Source organism: Haemorhous mexicanus, chromosome 1 (genome assembly GCF_027477595.1).
Source record: "Haemorhous mexicanus isolate bHaeMex1 chromosome 1, bHaeMex1.pri, whole genome shotgun sequence".
Classification (NCBI taxonomy): Eukaryota; Metazoa; Chordata; class Aves; order Passeriformes; family Fringillidae; genus Haemorhous; species Haemorhous mexicanus.
In genome coordinates this window covers 134,854,864-134,878,466 of record NC_082341.1, presented here as the reverse complement: position 1 = coordinate 134,878,466, position 23,603 = coordinate 134,854,864, and the positions used below count along the sequence as shown (strand labels likewise).

Genomic DNA, 23,603 nt, shown 5'->3' with positions numbered 1-23,603 from the left:
AGATGAGCTTCCAGAGAGCAGGATGCATCTTGCTGGTGAATTTCAGTGGAAGATATACCTGCACGTCTACTGCAGGCATCCTGAACTATGACATGGATTAGATTTCTTGCAATGAGCTGATGCAATATATTCAGTTGACAGAAGATTGTTTAAATGACAGTGAGTTTGGGGCTTTTTTGCATTCCTTTTGAGTCGCAACTAGCAGATTTTCTTCATGACAAGGTCTAGAACAGACATTTTGCAGAGCTGAGGTGGCTGGCTGGCTGCAATGTCCATCTTGCACATGTCAGTGCTTCACATGAAGTTTGCAGGAATTGTTGGCCCCACTTCATCAGCTGCTGTAAGGACACACAGCTGAGAGATGGCCCTTTGCTGCCCAAAACTTGGGACCTGTTAAACTGTTGTCAGTGACCCTATTGTGACATCTCTGCCTTGGTGGGCTGCACTGCTTTTTCTCTTGCCCTTTAAAATGGCAAAGCTACCAGAGGATAAGCACCTGGTTGTTGTGTTTAATTATTATAATACATACTTGGAGGAAAAACTTATGCTTACTCTTCAATAATGTTACACTTGGGAAAAGAAAAATAAGAAAAAAGAAGAACATGTGGAGTTACTTGAAGGCAGACATGGCTTCTCTTTTTGCTGTCTTGCAGGACGTGCTCAGCACTGCGAGAAAGTGCCAGTTGTTCCCCATCAGCAAAATGGCTGTGGGTGCCCTGCACTGGGTGTTTTAAAGAAAAGTGTCTGCTTACAACATTGCTAGGTATGTGTGCTGTGGGGTTTGGTTGCTTTTGGGATAGTGTGGGGTTTTTTTGGGAGTTGCTTTGGAATATGTATTAAGAAAACTCCATGCAACCATTGAGTGATGTTATCAGGAGGTGTACTGGCTCTGAGGGTAAGCTTCAGTATCATTTGCTGGAGAAGGGGATTGCAGGGTGGGTGCTCCTGCAGTGGGACCTGCCGCCCTTGGACACAGTGGGACCCTGAGGTGGGCCTGGCTGGAAGGTGTGGAAAGCTGCTCTGTAGGGAATAGGGCTTGTCCACATGATGCCATGGAGGCTGTGCTTGGGGTAGACCTGTCTTCAGCTGGCACACAATCACAGAAATAATTAGGTTGGAAAAGACCTCTGGGATCATCGAGTCCAACCTCCAAACGAACACCACCATGTCAACTAGACCGTGGCACTAAGCGCCATATCCAGTCTTTCTTCAAACACCTCCAGGGATGGTGACTGCACCCCTCCCTGGACAGTCCATTCCAATGTCTAATCACCTTTTCTGTGAAGAAATTCTCTGTAATGTCCAACTCCAACCTCCCCTGGAGCAGCCTAGGACTCTGTCCTCTTGTCCTGCCCCTTGTTACCCGGGAGAAGAGGATGACCCCTACCTGGTTATAACCTCCTTTCAGGTGGTTGTAGAGAGCCATGAGGCCATTCTTGAGCCTCCTCTCCACCCCGCCGTCGTGCAGTGGGGTGCATGACAGCCTGCGGCTGCCGGCGGCCAGCCCCGGGCATGGTGCGGGGTGTCGGTGCGGTACCGGCCCGGCTTGGTGGCGGGGATCCTGTCAGGCCGGTGCCGCGGGGGCTGACAGCCGCGGCGGGCGGGGCGGGGCCGTGTTTACATCCCGGGCCGCCGCACGCTGCCGCCGCTCCGCGCGCTCCCATTGGCGGCTCCGCCGGCGGCCCCGCCCCGGGGCGGGCGGGCTGAGCCCCGCTGGGCGCGCGGGGCTGCCGGCGGAGCCGCCGCTGTGTTGACGGGGCCCGGGGCCCAATGGAGCGGACTGGAGCGGAGCGGGGTGATGGTGCCGAGGGTGCCCCCCCCCCCCAGCGGGGCAGGCGGCGGAGCGGTGCCGGGGCAGCGGGCGGTGACAGCGATGGCAGCGCTCCTGCCGGTACTGCCTGCCGCTCTGCCGGCGGAGCTGGAGCAGCCGGGCCGGGACGCGGGGTATCCCGGGGGGCGCGGGGGTCGGCTCGGCTCCGCCGCACAGGGGCGGCGCTGGGGCGAGCGGGGCGCGGGCGGCGGACGGGCGGGGGAGCCGCCTGCCGCCCTCGCACATGCGCAACGCGGGCCGGGCCGCGCTATATAGCGGGTTGGCGCCGGCGCCAGCTGAGCAGCGCGGTCCGGGCGGCAGCGGCGGAGGTGCGCGGGGGTCCCGCCGGTGAGCACGGGGGCTGGCTGGGCTATGATAATAATAATAGTAATAACGATGATGATGATGTTAATGATGGCATCAGTGATGCTGCTAAGGATGATAATGGGAACGGTGGCCGTGCTGAGGATGGCGGTGATGATAGTAGTGGTGGTGGCGGTACTGGCAGACACGGTGCCGGTGGTGGGAGTGGGGGGGGGGAGGGGGGGTGTGTGAAGGGGGCACTGGCAGCGGAGGCCGGGAGCGGTGAGGCGGGAGCGGTGACGAGAAGTCGTGACCGGGAGCTGTGAGGCGGGCTGCTCGCCCGCCCGGGCAGCGTTTTGGAGGGAGAGTGGCTGAGGACAGCCTGGGGGGAGATGTCCCCGGGGACGGCCCCATCCGCAGGGGCAGAAATGTAGCGATGGCCCGGACGGCATCACCGGAGGGAGCAGTGCGGTGGGCCGGGGTGCCGGCAGGATCCCGCCATCGGCTGCCCCCCGTCCCACCGCGGAGAGCCCCGCGGGAGGCGGGCTGCCCGGTTTTGGAGGGAGCCCGGCGCGCTGGGGGCGGGGATGCCGGCCGAGCAGCTTGGCGGGCTGACCCCGGCCGCCCGCCTGCGCCGCACCCCGGCGGGACCCGGCTCCCCGCCCTGGCCCTTGGAATGGGGTGCCTGTGGGGACATCCCCTCACAGCCCCGGTCCCTGCACTGGGGGGTCCCGCTGAGGGGTGTCCCGGCGGGGGGTGGGTGTCCCCGCGTGTGAGGCGCCGTCCCGGCAGCCCCTTCCTTCCCCCTCAGGTTTTGGAGGGAGCCGCGCTCTCAGCCAGGCGGGAGCGCGGGGGGGGGTGGGGGCGGGACGGCGGACCTGCCCCTCCCGCGTCCCCTCAGCACCCTCGGGAGCGGGTGGGTGTCGGATCGGCCCTTCGGGAGGGGAAGGCGGGCGCCGGCGGTGCCCCCAGCCCAGCCTGACCCGGCACAGGCCGCCACCGCCTCCCCGCTCGCTGGAAATTGGCGCGGAACCGGCGCGGCGGGAGCGCGGGCGGCGGCGCCCGGCCCATCGCGGCCCCGCCATCCCGGCAGGTGTGGGGGGCATCGCCCCTGAGGGAGCGGCAGCGTCAAAACCTGTGTCTGTGTGGGTGCCTGGAATGGAGGGTGTGGAGGGACTAGAGGGGTCACAGCCCCCGGGACTCCCCACATCCTCTTGTGTGGGAAATGTCCCTTTACAACTTCCCTGCCCCCACCCCCCGGCAGCCTGAGCTAAACTGCTGGCATACCTGGGCACCCTGCAGCAGGACATGGAGCTGCATGTGCTTATATACCACAGTCCTGCTCTGCTTGGGCATTCCTCAGGCCAGTGGAATACTTGTGCCCTTCTGTTTGAGCTGTGTCAATCATGCTGCTCTTTGTGATGATTTCATGACACAAAGTGGGGAACTTGGCTCTAATTTTGTGAGGACACACTAACTGAGCTTATCCTATTACTTTGATCCAGGTAGAGACCTTATAGCCCAGAGAAGATGTCAAGACGCAGGTAAGCTATTAGCATTGTACTAAGAGTATCTCTACTAGTCTAACAACTGCTGCTCTCCTAACATCTAATGTCTTTTTACTCTTTGCTCTTTACAGTAGCCGTTTGCAAGCCAAACAGCAGCAGCCACTGTCCTGTCCAGAAGAGGCTCCGCAAGAGCTGCAAGCACTAGATTATCTCCAGACCAGAAAAAGGAGAACAGCAGAAGTAAGCAATTTGAGCTACTTGGGAAGTTGGGTGATACTGTAAGCTCTCCAGTGCATTTGGATGGGGCAGTCTTTACTTTGCCAAGTTACAAAGTGGGGCAGGGGTAGCAAGAGTTTTTCTGAGCTGTAGGAAGGTGTGCTGGTCACTGTCAGTGTATTGATGTGCATCTCTCTTTTCAGCAGGAGATTAAGAAAAGAGAAGATGGAAAAATTGCAAAAAAACATCAATATGAAATTAAGGTAATTCAGTTGTGAATACCATTTCAAACTAGGTGAGGGAGTCTGTCAGGTTTGTGTTGGGTGTGAAATCATGCATTCCACACCAGAAAGTACTGAATAGGGAAAGTTTGTATTTTTAGGTATTATAAACTATGGGAGTTTAGCACCTTTTTATCTGTTTTACACATGACTTGGTTGCAGATAAAAGATCCTTCAATGTAAAAGCCACTGCAGAGTAAGATTAGGTGAAAAAAGAGAATGACCCCTGATATTTCAGAACAATTCCATATATAGAGCAGGTAAGGCCTAGAGGCAAGTCTAAACAAGATCACTGCACTTGTTTTAACTTTAGGTGTGGTTTCATGGCCATTTAGTTAAGATTCATAACCATCTTTAGTTTCATTTAACAGTTCTTTTGATTATTTAAGTCAATTTAGGAATGTGTTTTCACTAACACAGTAAGCTCTTAAAACTGACAGGTCTTATGGTTTTCTATTGTAAAGGAGACTAGTAAAATATTACAACTTTCTCTTGCAAACAATATTGTTTGTAATTATTCTGTTTGTAAAGTAAATGAGACTAACAGCTATGGTGAAGCAGAACTCTTCTGATTGTGAAGTTGTCTTTGTAAATCTTGAGTAGGAAAAAATGCTTCATAAGTACATCAGCTGTACCTGGAGCAAAATTTAAGTGTTAAGTGTTTCAACTTTGCTGAAAGGGGGAAATCCTGTTTCCCTGTCTCTTCTTCCTTGGTAGCTGGCCACACACTCCATCCCCAGCTTTGCTCCATTCCTTGAGCAAAGCAGTAGGCAGGTTCATCTTGCTAATTTGGCATTAGAAAATAAGTTAAAGTTCTGCCAGGTTAGTGAATTAACCCTGCAGAGGATCTGGCAAGCATTGAAGTGGAACTTGGGCAGTGAGGATCACAGGAGAGAAGGAGGAGTAGGACCTACCCTTTCTCTTGGTTGTGTGCATTAAGGTCAGTTCTGCTGCAGTGTGTACCTTCACTTTTGGGTTACTTCAGTCTGGCTATAAACAGGTTTGGATATACTGAGGAATCCTGTGTAGCTTATCTTGCTAGTCAGCTGTATAGGAAAAGCTTCTGTGTTCAGGGACAGGCGTTGCCATTTTTTGTGAATGGGATTCCCTCTCAGCTCCACAGGGAATAATTGAAGTTCTGTGACACCATTTTGAAGGCTGTCAGCCATTACAGCATTGCATGTGCTCCAGGGATTTGATACCTCCTTACTCATATTGGTTATGTACAACCAAATAAGCATTAGTGAAACAAGTTACAGATTACTAAAGTAATCTGGAATTGCTTCTCTAAGGCTTTCTGTGGGAATACCTTTGCAGTCTTCTTATTTTGAGTCATTGCATCCCATATTTGGCATTGGCAAGCTGAGAGAGAGTTCAGCTGCTGCTTGCTCAGTGGGTATCTAGCTCTGGAGCTGAGATGGGTGGCTCCTCTCTGGAGCACTAAACTGGAAGATAACAAGTTGCTGAATTTCCACTGAGAGACAGTAAAACCTCCACCCCCTCCTTTCTTTTCCCTCTGAACAGATAAGTAGATTGGACTAGCAACCTAATGTCCTGTGTTTTAGTAGCAATTAATGTCTTTGCATTTGTACTGTAACTGAGCTTTTCAAGCAGTGAATAGGCTACTGGTGGGTTCATAAACTAAAGATGGTTGTCTTTCTTAAAGCTGAGTTCCCAAATACATCCAATTTATCCGTCTTGACTATGGAAGGTTTAGTTGGCATTTCATTTTCTTCTTTCTTGGTTTCAGTGCTTGAATCAATGCTGAGATCTAGAAAGACTAATGTACATTACATATACTGTTGCTGTTACTCTAATCTGCTCCTTGCCTTTCTTGCTCTCATAGTAAACTCAGCATTTAAAAGATACCTTGTTTATTTTGCAGAGTTGTTGGCCCCCCACGATAACAGGAGGCATCTCACCTTGTATAATTATTGAAACACCTCACAAAGAATCAGTAACCACTGACTTCTCGAGATTCAAAAAGTACAGATTCAGGAACCTCTTCATAAATCCATCACCTTTGCCAGAACTCAAGTAAGTTTAACAGATGCAGTAATCATTGTTGTCTGAAGTATTCTAACAAAATCTGTTCTATGTACTTATATAATACATACATCTACTTGTCTCCTCATCTCATAAAAGATTTGATGTACAAGCAAAGGATAGAAATTGTTGGATTTGGTTGTTTGAATATTTTTTTCCCTGATCTTATAAACACACCAGACATATAGCTTTCACATTTCAGAGCTGTCCTTTTATAACTTAACACTGGACACTCTAAGGGTTAAGAGGCACATAATAGTTAAAATAAACTACTTTCAGTGCTATTGGAACTGTGGCCAAAAAATATTTAACAAAATTTTCTTAAAGAACTTAAAATGTTCAAATACACTTGTGGCAATATCACTGTGCAGGTAGCTTGCTAATGCAATGCAATGTGCTTGGTGCAGTCACAGTTCTAGACAATTGCCCTTCTGCAGAGAGATAGCTTAGATTAGGCTGTGTTAGAGAAGTCCCCAGTTGCTGTTTGTATCAGCCTGGGGTTTAATGACAGAGGTGGTAAATTTACTGCAACGTGTTAAGGAAAACTTCTGCCAAGATAAGTGAGAAGAGAAGCAGAACAGGTAGCATTACTTTCGGTGAACCTTTCTATAGATATACCTTGGTGGTTTTTTTGTGCTGGCCCAAACTGGATCAGAACTTCAAGATGCTGCCAGGTGATGCTTTACCTCAAAGACCCGTTCAGATACAGAGTTCCATGCAAGGTGCTTAATCCTGTTGTTGACAGGCATCTGGTAAAGCTGAACTCCATCATTTCTGATTAGCTGAATGAGAGGATAATTTACTTTTCCTGCCTTCTTCATCCTTCCCTAAGTACTGTAAGAAGATCATAATTCATTTCTCAATGCCTGACTGCTTAAATGGAGAGAGTTATGTATTAAACAAGCAAATATCTCCCCAGCTTCTAACTTATGAGGGGCAACAGAGTGAAACTGACTTGGGTTAAAATTTGTAGGCAATACCACTGATCAGCTCTGTCTCTCTGCTTCTCCTTGGGGAAAGGTAAATACATAACTCCAAAAATTTCAGTAGGAAATCATAATTTCATTGGTTAACATGCTTTTCCTCTTGGTACCTGCAGGATGAGAAGTGCATCTAAGAAAAAGCCCATATGGATTGATAGTGACAATTACAAATAAAGCCATATTGATGATATAGGCATCAACTTCCCAAACAGACTGGAGTACTAATAAATTATAAGTTAGCAATAAAGAAGAACACAATTTTCCTCTAAATATCTTGCTTCTGAGCCTTGAAGTAAGCTAGGAAATAAAGGGATGGATGAGTGACTTTTAAACACTATCTCCAGTTTTTCTCAAGCTAAGCTGGACAACTTAAGTATGCTTTGTGTTTCCTGAGGAGTATATTGTTCTCTTTTAGGCGGAGGGTTTGGCTTTATCCTGCTCTCTGAACAGCCACCAAACTAGGCAAAACAGGGAACTCTAGTTGCATGTGCAGCCTTGAGAGGCACATGTTCAGTTTTACTGCCTCTTCTGTAGAACTGGACTTGTTGGTCGTCTTGCCAAGCTGCTGTTGCGGTGATGTAAAATGTTCCAAATATTCCTGCAGTTTTCCAATTACCATAAGGATCTTATAGTATGGAATTTTTCTTTTTGTTTTTGAATGTCTGTAAATAATAACGTGTTGTTTTTTGGGTTTTTTTGTGAATTGTGTATATACTTAATAATGCTTTGTGTTACTTTTTTCCATAGCTGGGGAAATTCCAAAGATGTCTGGCTCAACATCCTGACAAAGGAAAACAGATATGCTCACTGCAAACACTTCACATCGCTACATTCTAGTTTGCAACCTCACATGAGATCGATACTGCTAGACTGGCTCTTAGAGGTGTGTATCTTTAGTTACTTTATCATGTGTTATGCCTGTGAAGCAGGCAGGTAAAAGCACAGCTTTTTCATAAAGATCTCATAGTAACCAGAACAAGTGACTGCTTTTGATGCTCTTGGTGATCTACATCTGGGCCTTCCCAGGCAGGAGGCACTGAACTTCCCCCCAGGACAGTAGCTAGCAGTGTTTAACTTTTGCTTGTGGCACCCTACAGCCTGCAAGGGAGAGAAATCTGGTTTTGAGACACTTGTATTGAAATTATGGATCTCTAACTTGCAGGGTAGACTGTATCTAAGCCATGAGAAAACTGCATCTGTTGAGGATTTATGACCCAGACCATGTCAAGAGCTCTTGAGTGTCAGTCCATGATGCTAATTTCTGATTTCATAGCACATTTTAAATTTTATCATAGGAAGAGACCAGACTATATCAGTGGCTGACAAGGAAAGGTTCTTGATACAGACAGCTTCTTATGTGAAAAAGTTACAAATAAGTCATATTAGCAAGGAATTTCAAGAAAAATTAAAGGTTTTTTTTAATACACTCTGAGTAAAAAACTATTCCAGTTGTGTGCTTCACTAGTTCCTCTAATGTGGAATTTACATGTCACCATTAAATTGATTTGTTGCCTTTTTTTTTTTTAAATTTTGAATTAGGAAATCATCTAACTTCCAAACAAAAATATCAACAAGGGCATTGCTTTTGTCCAGCTCAGTGGTTCTATATGCCACAATGGATTTAAATCCCAGCAACTTTGAGACCTCTTCAGTAGTTCCTAACAGACTTCTGTAACATTATAACAGATACTGCTGAACATGACCAAGTGTTATTATGTTAGGAAATACGCTTCTAGAAACTCTGCCGTTTATTTATGGGCAGGCCTGGTCTGTACAGTTTTAGTTCTGAATCTTCTTTGGAGCAGTTGTTAATAGTATCAGGGTAACACATCAATTATCAGGTTTAAAAGAGTGGGGCTGTGCTATTTCTGCCAATCAGTTGCATTTTTGGTGGTCAGGAAGGGCTTTAATTTGCAAATGAGCTTCCAGCCTTATCTTGGGAAATAGCTTTTAGTAGCGAGGTTTTATTCTGACTTTGTATTCAAGTAAAATAATGAAGTGGCTGGGATCTGTTTCTTGGATGTTCTTTTCTGTTCTTGTTCTTTACTGCATGTAGATTATAAGTAATTAAATAAACGGCTTTCTACTTGTGAAAGGAGTATGGAGTTGCAGATGATATGTGTTAGCCCCTCCCAATTCAATTAGAGATTAGATGAAATGTAGGGCTCTCCCTAAGATCTCCAGGTCTGGGCACTCTCCTTTCTTTTTTTGTTGAACTGGCATTTGAAACACTTTGATGCAATGCGAGTATTAAAAGTTCTCCCTGCCAGGGAAACCAGCAATGGGATGGAGCAGATGGCAGCTCCTGCAGTTTTGTTCCTGCTTAGTGAGGCTGTTGGTGTGCCTGAGGGGCTGCAGGCAGTGCTCCTGGCCTGCCAGCACGGCCCACTCCAGCAGGAGCTTTCAGGCTTTTTTGCTGTAGAGCCCAAGATTTTGATTTTTTTAGTGGCTCTGCCCTGGGACAGACCTACTGGGAATTCAGTGAGGATTTGACTTCAGCTTAAGGCTTGAGAGTATTCTTAATCAAGGTAATTAGTGTGTGTATGTGTAGGTGTTGCTGTTCTGTTGGGTTTTTTTCCTCAACAGGCTTTCTTCTTTCAGTGGAAAAATGGTTGCTATTTCATTTGGAAAAAGCATTTCTTGAAAGTCTGTTAGTACATCATAGGCAATTCACATTGAGGTGGGAGCATGGGAAATACCTTTTCCAATCCCATGCTAACCACTGCATCATACCACACCTTGGTATGTGAAGCTTTGTGTGTGCAAAAGATGAACCTGCATTTTGCTGTTAAAGCTTGAATATTCCAGTGTGTGTATACAGAGTTTTATAACAGAAAACTTTTGGGTTTTTTCCCCTGTTGTAGGTGTGCGAGGTGTATGCACTCCACCGGGAAACCTTCTACCTAGCTCAAGACTTCTTTGATAGATTCATGTTGACACAAAAGAACATTAACAAGAGCATGCTTCAGCTCATAGGAATTACCTCATTATTTATTGCCTCCAAACTTGAGGTAAGAAGCTCTGTTACAGGGAGGAGGATATTGAATTTGGAGTAACTAAAAAGACAGTTATAACAATTATTTCATGTCTGAATCTTTTGAACAACACTGAAGGTCAGAAGGGGAAATTTTTTCCTCTTCCTTCAGTCTCTCGGAGAGTAGTTTTCGTCCTCCCTTTCTCCAGCAGCAGGGAAGGAGACCACATAAACTTAAAAGGCATGCAAATGTGCTAGAAGTAGTTTTGTTTTGTCTTGTCTTTTTCCAAATATACAGTAGTTGGCAGACAATCTCAGGAATGGGTGTGGGACTTGAACAAAACCAAGCCTAAGTCTCAAACTGCCTGTGCATCAGGCTGATACCCTTACAATATCCTCCATTTAGTGGAGTGTGAGTCCTGAGTGCAGCAATGGTGATACCTGACATTGTGGGCTACATCCATGGGCCAAGAGCACGTACTTTTGGATAATGCATAGTGGGTTAGACTGACAGGAAAACTTGGGTTTAAGTTATCTTGGAACCCCCAGATCTTACTGTGGCTCCCAAAGCAAGGTTGTACACTGAGAGCAGTCATTCCTATCCTAAGGAATCGCATGGGGCCATGGTGGTCACAGAGCCAGCTGGTAGGGAAGCAGTTTTGCTGGCAAACTCTCTTCTATTTACACACCAAACTATGCTTGGCCCCAGCTGGCATGACTGGCTTTGGCAAATTTCCTTGACCATCTCTGCACCATGGATTTTGACAGTTGCAGTGGCTGGTTGTGGAATTTTCTCTCATTTTTTTTTAGCTTTTCTCTTTGTATTTTTATTTTTTTTAAATTTAGGCAATTTCATCAGTACTGACAGTGCAGGTAACCTTTACCAGCAGCCATCTGTAGGAGAATTGGGATGATGTATGTTTTTACAGCATTGGAATGGCTGAGTAGGAAGATTTATAAATGAAAGGGTGTTCTGATTGCTTGGTCAGCATTTATTTCCCCAGAAGCTCAAAGGGTTGCAGTAAGTCCATTGCATTGTACCACAGATACTAAAACCCAAGAAGGTTATGTGTCATCTCTTTATCCTGTAAGTTTCATGTCAGTTCATATAATGAAAAAAACACTGTTGTAGCATAAGAAATGTTAACATGTCAATATGGACAGAAAAGTATTTCCCAGTATCTTCTCAGCCTTTCTTAGAACTGTAAGTTATACTCATCTTCATTTTCCCTCCCTTTAAAGGAAATCTACGCTCCTAAAATACAGGAATTTGCTTACGTCACTGATGGTGCTTGCAGTGAAGAAGATATCATAAGAATGGAACTTATTATGTTAAAGGTAATAATTTGCTGTGTTTGTAACTGCTGAGTGAAAGACCCTCCAGCTGAGCCTTCTGTTTTAATGTCACTTAGTTGCTTAGGAAAAGGAACCTGTCCCTGTTTCTGCACAATAGTGGAACCTTTGTTTTGTGTGTGTGGACCTCTGACACCCTAGCTGGGATGCCATCCCTGACTGGTAGAAAAGGGCAGGTTTCTCATGCTTGTGTGAATGTAAAAGCTCTCAAGAGTGCAGCCAGCCACAGGCAGGCTGGAAGGCTGTCACTGTAATGTACTGCACTTGCCAACATCCCCTCCTGTCTAGGTGTCTGGGGAGACAGGCAAAAACTTCACACCGCTTGGTGCTCCTCGTGTTGGAAAGGATCTATCTTTACCAGCACAGGATTCTATACATTTATTCTTCCTTAATAGATATGAGCTGCAGGGTCACAGACCTAGCCCAAAAGCTTGAGGAAATAAGATTAATTTTCCAGCTTCTGAATGGAGAAGACATCAGAAATCCAACTACATAGGTGAAAGGATACAGATTTGTGCTTGATCCTAATACAGCCTTTTCAAAAAGCAGTGAGAATGCAACCTAAAAAGAATACTTGTACTTAAAATTGTAAATAATTTTTAGTGTCTTTTAAGGACATGTGCAATAATCTCAGGATAGGTATAGGAAGAAATCAGAGCAAGAGCACAAAACTATCCTTGATTGGTTTAAGGCACTTAACTGTTTGTTAAATGTTTTCAGGCTTTAAAATGGGAACTCTGTCCAGTGACAATTGTCTCTTGGCTGAACCTCTATCTTCAAGTGGATGCTCTGAAGGATGTTCCAAAAGTACTGCTACCTCAGTATTCTCAGGAAAAATTCATTCAAATAGCCCAGGTAGGTGGTAAAATGTTGGAAAATGGTTCTTGGGGCACTGAATGTTACACCTTGAAAGCCACTTTGTCCTAAGTGTTCCCTTGTTTCCCCCTCACCTGTTACGTTGTTAAGGAACATGCAAGTTTGAATCCACCAAAGAAATTCAGTTTTGAGGACAATTAGCCCCGTGTTTCTCATCTCCCTGCTTTCACATACTTTAAGACTTTTCTGTGAGCTGGAAAAATAAAAAATCCATTTTATTTCTTTAATAACTCCAGCCTTCTGTAAACAGTAGTGACAGCTCTGAGAGGAAGGTGGATAATTTCAGACTCTAGGCTGTTTTTACCTGCGTTGCCCTTAACAGTGTTTCTGTCTAATTGCCAGGAAGGCAGCCTGGGGAGTGTTTTGACTATTTTGGAAGAGCTATGGTTCTGTTGGTATGGGCATGTGTTGTGCCCAGCCTCAGAGAGGCTTACTGCAGCCAGGTAGCTCAGTGGTGTAAATACTGCACTAGGTAGTATTTAAGACAATGTCTTCCTGGAGCTCAGCCCTGTTCTGGGGCACAGGCTGTAGGAGGCCTGCCGTGTGCATAGCCCTCTCTGAGAAAGGATCATGCTAAAGTATCAGCTTGCTAAAATTTGTTACTCTTCCTGTCCTCAGCTTTTAGACCTGTGTATTCTGGATGTGAATTCTTTGGACTTCCAGTACAGAACACTAGCTGCTGCAGCGCTCTGCCACTATACCTCAGTTGAAATAGTTAAGAAAGCTTCAGGTAAGATGCCTCTGCAAAGCTTGGCCTTGTTGGGCAGGGAATTCCGGAAGCTGTCACAGACCCAAATTTGCTTAAGATGGTATTGGTTTTCCAAGCTGCAAAGACCAAAACCTACATGGACACTAATATTTGTTCTGTGTGCTTCTTTTCCTTCTAATTTCACTTCCTACCACTATTTCAGATGTTACAGGGACGCAGAAGAAGGAAACACCAGCAGTGCAGCTTTTGCTAAGGAATTGAAACATTTATTGTTCTTGCTTTTGGGCTAATATTTGCTCTATGACTTCCAGGTGTTTGGGGGATCATTAGCTATATATTTGGCCACTTTTTCTCCTGAAATGTAGTTTTCAAGTAGTCGTGCATGTCTGTCAGCAACACCCAGTGTGTTTTTATAGCATGACCCACAATCTTGTGTTCAAGCCATAGATCACCTCAGCCTCCCCTGGAAAGCAAGGACAACCCTTGTGACCTCCACTGACCCTCCAGCCACCACCCTTATAAGTAGCAATCATTAGGAAATGTTGGCTGTTTCTGGGAGGATGTTTCTGAATTTTTATCTGCAGTATTATTTGTGTTTTTTAACTCATGGCCATATGGGAACACTGTGCAACTCCCTCATGATTTCAGAATATATTCTGGTGTTCTACCCTTCAGGATTAGATTGGGACAGCATTTCAGAGTGTGTACAATGGATGGTTCCTTTCGTGAATGTGGCAAAAAAGGTCCCTGTGAAGCTGAAGAACTTCAAGAAGGTTGCAGCGGAAGATCGACACAATATCCAGACCCACACAAATTATCTGGACATGCTGGTAAGTGGTTTGTGGATGTGCAGTTTGGGCAGCTTAGAGTTCATTACACATCCCTTGTCCTGAGGCAGCTCTGAGTGGCCAAAGCACCTCCCTGCTCACACCTGGCCTGGCTCACCTCAGTTGAGTGAGTGCCAACCACCAGTGATGCTATAAACAACACCTGCTTTACCCTAACACTCCCAGCTCACACTTGCATTACCAGTACTGTAGAGCTGTTTGTAACTTTGTTATACAATGTCACTTCGGTTTTCTCAGTATCCTGACTCTAGAGCGCTTGAATTGTGTGAGTGGTGTGAGGAAGCACTGCTGCCTCCTCCTGCCACAAAAAAGGAGAGCTTGTGACAGGTATTAACTGCTGTCTTCTTTCCCCATTATGCAGGAAGAAGTTAATAGTGCAGTAGTGTCTACTGCCCCAGGGCAGTTATCACCTGTGTCAACTGGAGGAATAATAACCCCTCCCAAAAGCACAGAGAAGAAATGAAATACAGTCATGAACAGATTCAGAAACAGGACTTGGTGCTTCAGAACAAGACCACACTAAAGGTGACTCATGCTCTTTACTACCATTAAAGATTTGGGCAGCAAAAGACAGAGTAGATGGAAACTGAGACGAGCATCCTCCTACAGACTTGACAAAAAGAGCTCAGCTGAGCGTTGCACCCTGCTGTCACAAGAGCCTGGACCACTTTGGTCCATTCTGACATGATTTAATGGTGAGAACTGAATTCCTAACTTATAACTTTCAAGAACATTTTTAAATAGGGCTGGGTGGCAAGATTTGTCCACTCAGCTTACATGGCAGACTTGCTTTAATTTGGGTTAGCTGAGCAGGAGAACATTGACAGCTTGTACGTATTACCTCTTCTTGACTCTTTTTCTTTTCCTGGGAAGGTCAGAGCTCACTCGTGTCAGTCAGTGCCCCCAGCTCAGGTGCAGTATTACAGAGGCCCATGGGTGAGCAGTTCACATTTCTGAAACCACTCTGCACGTGCAGGACAGTGCAGCCAGCCTTGTATCAAATCCCAGCTCCACAGGAGGCTGATGTATTTAAGGCCCTTTAGGCCTGCCATAAACTTCAGTTTTAGTGTATCACTGACCTCAGGTAAGAGTACCAGCAAAGAACCTGCTGCTGCAGTAACCCTAACTGGAAGAAGTACAGTCCCCAGCTGCCCAATTGCAACAAGAAAGAAAAGCATGAAAACTGGAGAAGGTATGGAACAAAGGGAGCTGCAGGTACTCTACAACCACTCATGTCATAGGAACAGTATTTTAAACTGTGGAGCTGTATGTCAGCAGTGTTTATAAACAGCATTAACTACTGTGTTTGCCTTGGAATATTCACTACCTCTGAGTCACTTCTGTGATGAAGGGCAGTACTGGGAAAGAAGGGTACCATTCCTCTTCCCTCTTTCATGATGCTCCAATCTGTGCTGCAGACCTAGGGACAAGTGTTACATTACACTGAGCAGCCCACAATGCTGCACTAGAGCATCAAGTGCCACCCACATCCACATTACACTCACAACAACTTTGCAAACTTGAATTCATGTCTTCTCAAACAAGCCATTGTGGAACTAGCTGCAGTTGCTTCCAGCCTTCTGTACAGTTTGTAAAAATAAGGGGTTTATTGTAAGATTTCATCTATTTCTAAGAAGAAAGATACTAGACTGTAAATGTTGTACAAAAATTTAAATGATTTTTTTTTTAAATAATAAAGTCTTGAAAGATTTTTTTTTCACTTCTACACATTTTGTAAGTCTTCCAGCATTAGCCTAAAAGTAAAGTTTTGCCATTGCTTGAAGAAACTTCTTTTTCCTTCTTTGAGCAGCAAGCTGTAGGACTTCCTCGGGATTGCTGGCATTCAGCTCTGTCTGGCCAATGGCTTTTATCTTGAAACAAAAGAGGAGACACAACCAGCATGAGGTCTTCCAGTAGAGCTGTTTCATTTCAAGGCACTTTCAGCACTAGTTCCATGGGTGATTTACTTCTGCATTTATTTCCTGTATGCCCCATCACCCCACCCCTTCAGCCACAACTTTACATAAGCACCCAGATTCTAAAAGAATGGTGTGACAAAATTTAGACTGGAACTGAAACCATCTTTTCAGAGGTGATTTCAGGGGCGGAAAGACTCTCTAAAGAAATCCCAGCACCCTGAGTTAACTTACTGCTATCTGCCGCTTGTCTGTCTCGCCTCTTTTGTGGTGGAGATCTGAGGATGAGTCAAGAAAAGTCACTTAGGTAGGTAATGGACTTTTTCTAATCTGTCAACATCCAGTATGTGTGGTATTCCAGCAAAAGGATACATGTCAAGTACTCCAAGATGGTGACATCCCAGATGTATTCATAGTAAGAATCCATGGCATCGTGACTGAAAGACAAGGCAGGTTAACTGACAGAGTCACATACTGTGTTCAGGCATCTATAAACTTTGTTGTAACATTTACCTGTTCTGTTCCTGCAGTGCCTTAAAAGCAGTTTTATAGTCTACTTCTCTGAGGAACTGGCACAAAATAGCCACCTGTAAGGAAAGACTTGAGTGACTCTGATGGCCTCAATTCCCCAAAACACACCTTCCATGCAATGCTTTGTTCATTCCACTCTTTTCTAGACCTAATCTAGACCTTGTTTCCAGGGCAAGCAAGTTCTGAGCACCTGAACACAGATCATTCTGACATGGCAGTAGCAACAGCTACAAGAAAAGAGGACTGACTCAGATCAGAACGGAGTGACTTGGCTTCCAGGTTTCCAAATGCATTTAAGAGCTTTTAAAGCAGAGCCCAGTACAAGCCTTGTTATTTCTTGGAGAATGACTGACCCCATGGATCAACAATAGCACCTGGAGTTATGAAAAACAAGACCAGGTTCTCAACACCACCCCACCGTTACCTTCTCTCTTAAAATAAAAAAGTCTCTATTAGAGAAAAGTAGGACAAAACACCCCCAGACTACTTCTACTTTTTACATTTTCAATTATGTGTTTATTTACTCATTAATTTTAGTCCTACAACTGTCCTAGAAGCAAAGGTAACAAAGCCTACTCTGCTGCAGATTGTATTTCCAAGGGAAGTTGAATTCAGTCTTTTTTAAATTTATCCCCTATATAAATATTTATAAGCAAATGTTTTAGTTAATACCATGTTTCATCTCTTACCTGGGTGTGGCAATTGAGTAAAGAGCAACACTTGATCATTCTTTTTATCACCTACAGAAAGGTTAAAAACAAAACACATTCTGAAATGCTTGTTTTGGAACACAAACTGCAATTTTTATTATTGTTTTCTTTTTTAATTCAAGGGACCGCTTAAATAGCTATCTACATTCTTCTACCCCTTAGAAATGCCCAGGCTTTAGCACATCCCTCTTCATCACTATAGAGATTTCCAGCACAGTAGGAGCCAGATGTTTTCAGCAGCTGGAGCTCAGGTGAGCACCGCAGCACTGCTGGTGAGGCAGGGCTGCTGCACTGTCCTGGGCAGGTCTGTCCCCAGCCCTCCCAGCATGTGTAGCTCTGCAGGGATGAGCCAGGGATGGTCACACCACAGACCGATCGTGCTCTGGGCTTCTCCATTTGCTCTCCACTCCCCTGGTGTCCCACAGTGCTTTCCCAGCACACAGCTCTGCAGGCTCTATGAACTAACAGAAAAGCCTTCTGTGATTCAGCAAAGGAGAAGTCTTGGGTTTTCTATGGCTTTCATGCAACAAGCCAAAAAAGAAAAAGGACCAGTGAGGCCATCTGTTCCTAAAAGCATCAAGAAGTAGCACCTCACATGCTACAGGAAAGTGTGTGTGCTGGACAGTTTTGTCTCTACATAGAAGCAGGCTGCTGACTGAATCCAAAGAGAGATTTTTGCAAATCCCACTTAAGCTCACCTGATCTGTGTACACATCTGGTGGCACCATCTTATTAAAGAAGTCTGAGCATACAGCTCCTGCCTGTAGGTAATAGTGAAGGGCTGCTGAATACTGATTAGTTGCTGCCAAGGGAAAAAAGCAAAATAAGGTCTCAACAGTAAATACAGCAGTTATTTAAGACTCAGATCAATTGCTTATAGAATTATTCTAATGTGTATCTCATAGCTGAATTCTACTGGGACAATGACTTGTGTTTCACTGTTTAAAAAGCGTGGACACACAAAGTGGTCACACAGTGGTAGATGGAAAAACTACACAATCAGGGAAATAGCACCACAGACAATTTTTTGCCTTTTGGAGATAACTTTTTATTTTTTCAGGTAGTTGGTCTTGAATCCATCAATCTTAGATTGAAGTTTGTCTTCAGTGAGCTTAGCACACACGGGGTAGTGGTTGGTGTGAGTGAGAGAACAGCACTCATGGCTCAGCACTACTGCACTCGCAGGAAGCCCTTCCTGAGCTGCAGAGAAGGCAGCAGCCTCCCGGGGCTCTGTGGCAGGAGCAGCCTGCTTGCCCATGGCTGCTGAAACACAGACCACTGCCATTGCTCCAACCACTGCTCTTTCACACACCAGCTTTGAGGCTCCCTACATAAATGTCCTCCTTCTGGGAGGCTGCTGCACTTTGTACAGGCAATAAATATTGGAAAACAGTTTAACAACCCTGAATCACTCTCCTACAGGTAACACGACAGCACTGAACACTGGATTAAGACTCCTCCTCTTACCCCAAGGGCTATAAAGCTGTAGCTATCCCTCATTTACAAAGCTTTCCTCATTTACAAGCCCTTGATACTTCCCTATATAAAATACAGATCCTCTCCACTCTGCTCATCTTGTGCTCCACTGAAGCTGATCTCCACATTTAAAATCAACCACTGTTCACAACTTTCCATTCACTCATAAAACACTGAAGTGCCATGGTTTTGCACAATTACACCACTCAAGGACCAACTGCACTAGAAGAGTGAAGTTAAGGGTAACTGTAAAAGTTTCCCTTACCCTAAAAAGCAAGTCTGCATGACCTATCAGAAGCGCAGGCTACCTGTGAGCTTAGACACCTTCCCAGACAAAATCCTCCTACACCACTGCATCTGAAGATTTTAACCTCATATATCACTTAAACTTCTTTTCACAAAAGGAAGTACAAGGAGGGTTATGTCAAACACATTTCAGAGCAGCAACACACGTTAAACAGACACACTGGTTTCACTTACCAAAATAAATATCTGCCTGAATAATTAACCAGAAGTGGTTGTTTGCATTGATAGTCAAGGCATAGCTGACCAGCTCTTTTACTGTAATAGCTACAGCTTCAAAGTCCACTGATTGAAGACTAAAGAAAAAAAGAAAGAAAAATAATTCTTAACTTACTGCTTTGGTTTTTTAACCACTAACTTGTTTTCCCATCTATTTGAAGTCCAAAGCACCTTGCCTTAAGTGTGAAGCATAACTAACTCCAGAAAGGATTTTGTGTTGACTAAGACTACTGTTGTTACAATACAGTAAATCTGACTGAACAAATACAGCCTTCACACGCTTGAACTAAAAGCCAGAACTAAACCAGATTCTGAGATCCCACCCCACAGAGCCTCTAAATTTCAGTGGAGAAATACAGTTCAATCCACTCAGAATAAATCAATACATACCATTTGCTACGTCCTATTTTGGCTATTATTCAAGCATACCTCAAAAAATATTAGTGATTTCATCTTAAAGTATTATATAATTCACATATGGTGAACATATAGTTCATTAAAGCATACGGATTTAAAAAACCACGTCTTTTCTTCTCTTTCTTCTTTCCCCTATCTCCTTCAGGACCATCAAACTAGGAACAAAACTCTCCATGTCCTCAAACCAACCTTCCCAGAGACAGAATGGGGGCAGTGATGCCTTTACATGGAGAAACCACACTAACAGTAACTGGGACCAAACTCATCACACACAGTATTTTGAAAAAAGTGTTTTTAATCATCATCTTACTTGGGGATGGATGAGGGCCAGATAGATATGTGTTCTGCTGCAATATCATTCACAATGTCTTCCTAAGAGAAGAAAGATGGTATGAGAAGAAATCACAAGAAGAAACATTCAAGAAAACCAAGAAAGACTTTCATGATGTATACTAACCCGAACGTTATGAAGTTTGACAAACAGGGACAATATTGTAGTTAGAACCAATGGTTCCTGTAGGGGAAAAAAAAAATATTACCATGAACTGACAAAACTCTGCTTTCTTCCCTAAGTTTTAAAACTATGTAAGAAGTTATGCTCTCATTATAGTTTCCTATTGAAAGAGGACAATATTTTGTTAAGAGATCTGCAACACAAGGACACTGCCAGAATATTTCTGTAGAAAGTTTTTAATTACTTCAGATTTTCCTGAATAACTCGTGGATATAAACTTTACTTTTGTTTTACACATATTTATGTTGTTTCTGTGATTACTACCTAACCTTAAACTTAAGCTAGGTTTACTACAACTTTCTATGCATTTACAAACCCAGAAGCTATAAACAATTTCCCTCCTTCTTACTTCTGCTGCTTAGTATGATGCATGTAGCAGCTTCTGTCTCCCTCCAAAAGGAATGCTTTGCTTCGTGACAGCTGCAATAAAATACACTCCCAATGTAAACAGATCTCCATCAGAATTCAGGGTAACTTTTTTACAAGCTATTCCACACTGCTGTATGCCAGGTATAGCAAACTCAAGACGTTTTTCAGCCATACAAAACACCCATATAACTGTTAGATTTTCTGGAATTTACCACAAAGTCCAGAAAAATACTACACCAAAAGGATGTTTTCGTTAAAAACATATTTTCAACACCACTGTGACTTACCCGAAGCTTTTTGATGAAGGACAACAATTCACTCCTAAATTAGGGACACAAACACCCATGTAAGTAATCATCCAAAATAAAGAATATACACACACCTAAAACATGAGTCAGTAGAGCAAATTCTTTGTCTGTTAAAATACCCCTTCACCTATAAGTCCACAAATGTAGGGCATGTAAATGAAAATGCTCAACCAGCCCACTCACTTTTAATACACTTACTAGTAAATTTTACACTAGAAACAGGTTAAGTATGTTCTTCTATCAAGCAATAAAAGGCATGAAAATCACAGAAGTCAACACTGACTCTAAAGGGGAAATCAATTGAACTATACTGCAATTCCCCAAGCTAGGTTTGCAACAATGACCTACACACTTACAGAAGAGGGTACACAGTGATCACTTATAACGTACTTCAGTTTCCTTGTAATGAACATCAGAAATTGTCACCACAGGACAATCCAGACAAGGACAACCTTTGGAAAAGTTTTCACTACTTCTTTTCCATAGTAACAACAGGGTCACTGCCCTTTACTTGCACTTTTTGTTTGAATCAGAGGGATGAGGAAAGGTTCAGTAACCTGGAGTACATCTGTACTCCTTTTCCTTGCCAGAGTACACAACTGGAAGCTATAGCACGTTGGTACCCCTTACACCTGCCCCACAGCAGTGTAAGCAAACGCAGCTGGCCTTTAGCACACCTTGACCTGATTAGCTCAAGGAAGGCAAAGACACAGGCAGAGGTTTGACAGAGGCACCTTTCCCAAGGCTTTAACGAGGAAAGCTGTTCAATACAGTCACATCAGCCAAACTGTACCGTATTAGACAACTTATACTTAGGCTCAGACTTCAGAACAGGCCAAGAACACTGGACAAATCAGAGAGTCCTGAATCAGTCATTTGAGGCTAAGGCTGCCAAGGTGTCTGACAGAGAAGACTCTTGACCAAAGTAATTTGATTTTCTTACTCTTTGCAGAGTTAAGCTGAATTGGAATTTCATTTCAAGATTGAGTAACGTTTAGCTTTAGACTCAGAAACAAAGCTAAGTATAGATACCCATGCTGTGAACTGTGTGCTTGATACAGCTATAAAAGTATAAAACTGATACACATAATTCTATTTGCTGCAAGGCAGACAGCTCCAGCCCATCAGCTCTACTGCCCTCTAGATGCCATTGACTTTACTGGTTATAAAGGGAGCACAGCCATATACACTTCAGTTCCTGCATGGAGAACTGCCTCCCACACACTCCTCTTCTGTCTCTGAAAAGGAAAGTCAGCACATCCCTGCTAATATCCAACTCCCACAGGGGACAGGATTTTTACTCAGATCTTTAGCTGCTGCCACCACTCTGGTAGTGGAATCTAGACAATTTTTCATGAGAACATGGGATCAAACAAACCATTCAAGCCATCTTCAAAAATAATTTTAGAAACCATACCTGTACATAATACCCAATGTAGACTCCCTGTGTTTTATCAAACTCACTCTTCCATCATTGCCACGTTTGTGCTGGTTGGATACACTGCAGATTTGTACAACGACCTCCCAGAGATCTTTAGCTGTGCGTCTACTTTCTTTGGGACCTGGCAGTTCCTTGCATGTAGCAGCCAGCAACTGGCCCAGCTATGCAGTGCAACAGAAAAAAAACAGGAACTAAGGCTTCTCTGCATATCATCTACAGCAAAGGAATTACTGGTCTTTAAAGTGGCTAAGCAAGTGATTTAAAATTATGAACTACAAAAGAATGTGACTAAATTTTGCAGCAGAGAACACTGATGAAGAAGCTGGAAAACAGAACTAAACAGAGCATTTTTCCATTTATTAGCTTCCTTGGTGTGTATTTCATTATTACAAGCTCCAGAAAACAAACTTACATAAAATCTAATCCCCATAAAATACCATTTTACAAAGACTGGCTCTTTAGAACTCAGTTAACTTCCATACAGTAATTAATCTTAAATGTAACTGGCACAATGTTATACAAAAAAGCTGAACCTCAGAACAGAAATTAGGAAGTATCATAGGTAAGCAGAGCAGGGTAAAAATGAACCTGTCCTGTAATACAACCTGCCTTCTGCTCCCTGGCTTAAGTGTGAAGTAGAAACATTGCTGCAAAACAATTTTGAAAACAAAGTTTCAAAGAAGGTGGGGCTTGAATGTCTCCAAAAATTCAACACTGGTGTTGGGTTAAAAAACAGAACTTTAACAGTGCCTTTGGAACCCAAGTATTTCAGGAATAGAAAAGAAGCCAGACTTGAAAACAGAGATCTGCACACTTCTCATACCTCCTACGTAAACCTAAGCTGAATTCCAGCTAAGAGGAGAATCCTTTAGGAAGTGCTACAGCCTTTCAGCCACCGATGGTAACCACGCGCCCCTGATGGAACCAACCTTAGCTGGCAGCCGACAGGGGCCAAGATTTCACGCGTTCCTGCAGCACAGTTTCCATGTTTTTTGTCAAGTGCTAAACATGTTTGTTGCTTAGCCCTACCATGTTCTACCCCATACTTAATTCATTACAGTCACAAAGCCCCACACTCTTGAGCAGAAGGGTACTTGCTTTGAAAAGTACAAAATACTTCAACAAAAAAGTCAATTACAGTCTGAGAAAGCCTTGAGAATGAGCACTTGTTACCTTCACATAAGGATTAGTCTGAACCAGAGGTAATGGAACTTGCATGGTCAAATACTCGTTCTCACACCAGTTTAACAGGAAAGCAACGCATTCTTCAGCTATAACTTGTCGAAGCGGAATATCTAAAAGGAAAGGGATTCTTTGTTTAACTTTATTTTTGAGAAAGGAGTGTTGTAAAATGGTGTTGTACGAAAACAAGCATATCCCATTCCCTCGAATCAGCTGTTTTTGTTCCACAGCTATCACAGGAAAATATGATGCTTAGCCAAACGAGAGACCTCACATCTGGAAATTAGGAGCAACAAGGGTTTCACCTAAT

At 44.1% G+C, this 23,603-nt stretch overlaps 2 protein-coding genes across 4 annotated transcripts in view; one reads left to right on the top strand and one right to left on the bottom strand.

Annotated features, from left to right (window-relative positions):
• The first annotated feature begins 2,082 nt into the window (after positions 1-2,082).
• Positions 2,083-15,633, top strand: CCNE2 (cyclin E2). Of its 3 annotated transcripts, none has more exons than XM_059863953.1 (12): positions 2,083-2,158; positions 3,619-3,657; positions 3,753-3,861; positions 4,041-4,100; positions 6,004-6,155; positions 7,895-8,030; positions 10,012-10,158; positions 11,364-11,459; positions 12,195-12,329; positions 12,969-13,080; positions 13,735-13,889; positions 14,269-15,633. In XM_059863953.1, exons 2-12 carry the CDS (start codon positions 3,644-3,646, stop codon positions 14,368-14,370), a joined length of 1,218 nt encoding a protein of 405 aa, XP_059719936.1. In that variant the 5' UTR covers positions 2,083-2,158; positions 3,619-3,643; the 3' UTR covers positions 14,371-15,633. The 3 variants fall into 3 exon arrangements, with proteins under 3 accessions (XP_059719936.1, XP_059719946.1, XP_059719927.1); XM_059863963.1 differs by having other exon boundaries at positions 2,109-2,139; positions 4,044-4,100; XM_059863944.1 differs by having other exon boundaries at positions 2,109-2,139.
• Positions 15,564-23,603, bottom strand: part of INTS8 (integrator complex subunit 8) — a 21,592-nt gene continuing 13,552 nt past the window's right edge. Inside the window, exons 16-27 of the mRNA XM_059863932.1 lie at positions 23,285-23,406; positions 22,088-22,272; positions 20,650-20,683; positions 19,937-19,993; positions 19,790-19,851; positions 19,021-19,139; positions 17,763-17,866; positions 17,044-17,094; positions 16,337-16,410; positions 16,196-16,260; positions 16,058-16,101; positions 15,564-15,778 (exon numbers count right to left, since the gene is read on the bottom strand). Of these exons, the coding sequence (XP_059719915.1) occupies positions 15,662-15,778; positions 16,058-16,101; positions 16,196-16,260; positions 16,337-16,410; positions 17,044-17,094; positions 17,763-17,866; positions 19,021-19,139; positions 19,790-19,851; positions 19,937-19,993; positions 20,650-20,683; positions 22,088-22,272; positions 23,285-23,406 (1,034 nt within the window). The 3' untranslated portion in view covers positions 15,564-15,661. The remainder of the gene's footprint in view (positions 15,779-16,057; positions 16,102-16,195; positions 16,261-16,336; positions 16,411-17,043; positions 17,095-17,762; positions 17,867-19,020; positions 19,140-19,789; positions 19,852-19,936; positions 19,994-20,649; positions 20,684-22,087; positions 22,273-23,284; positions 23,407-23,603) is intronic.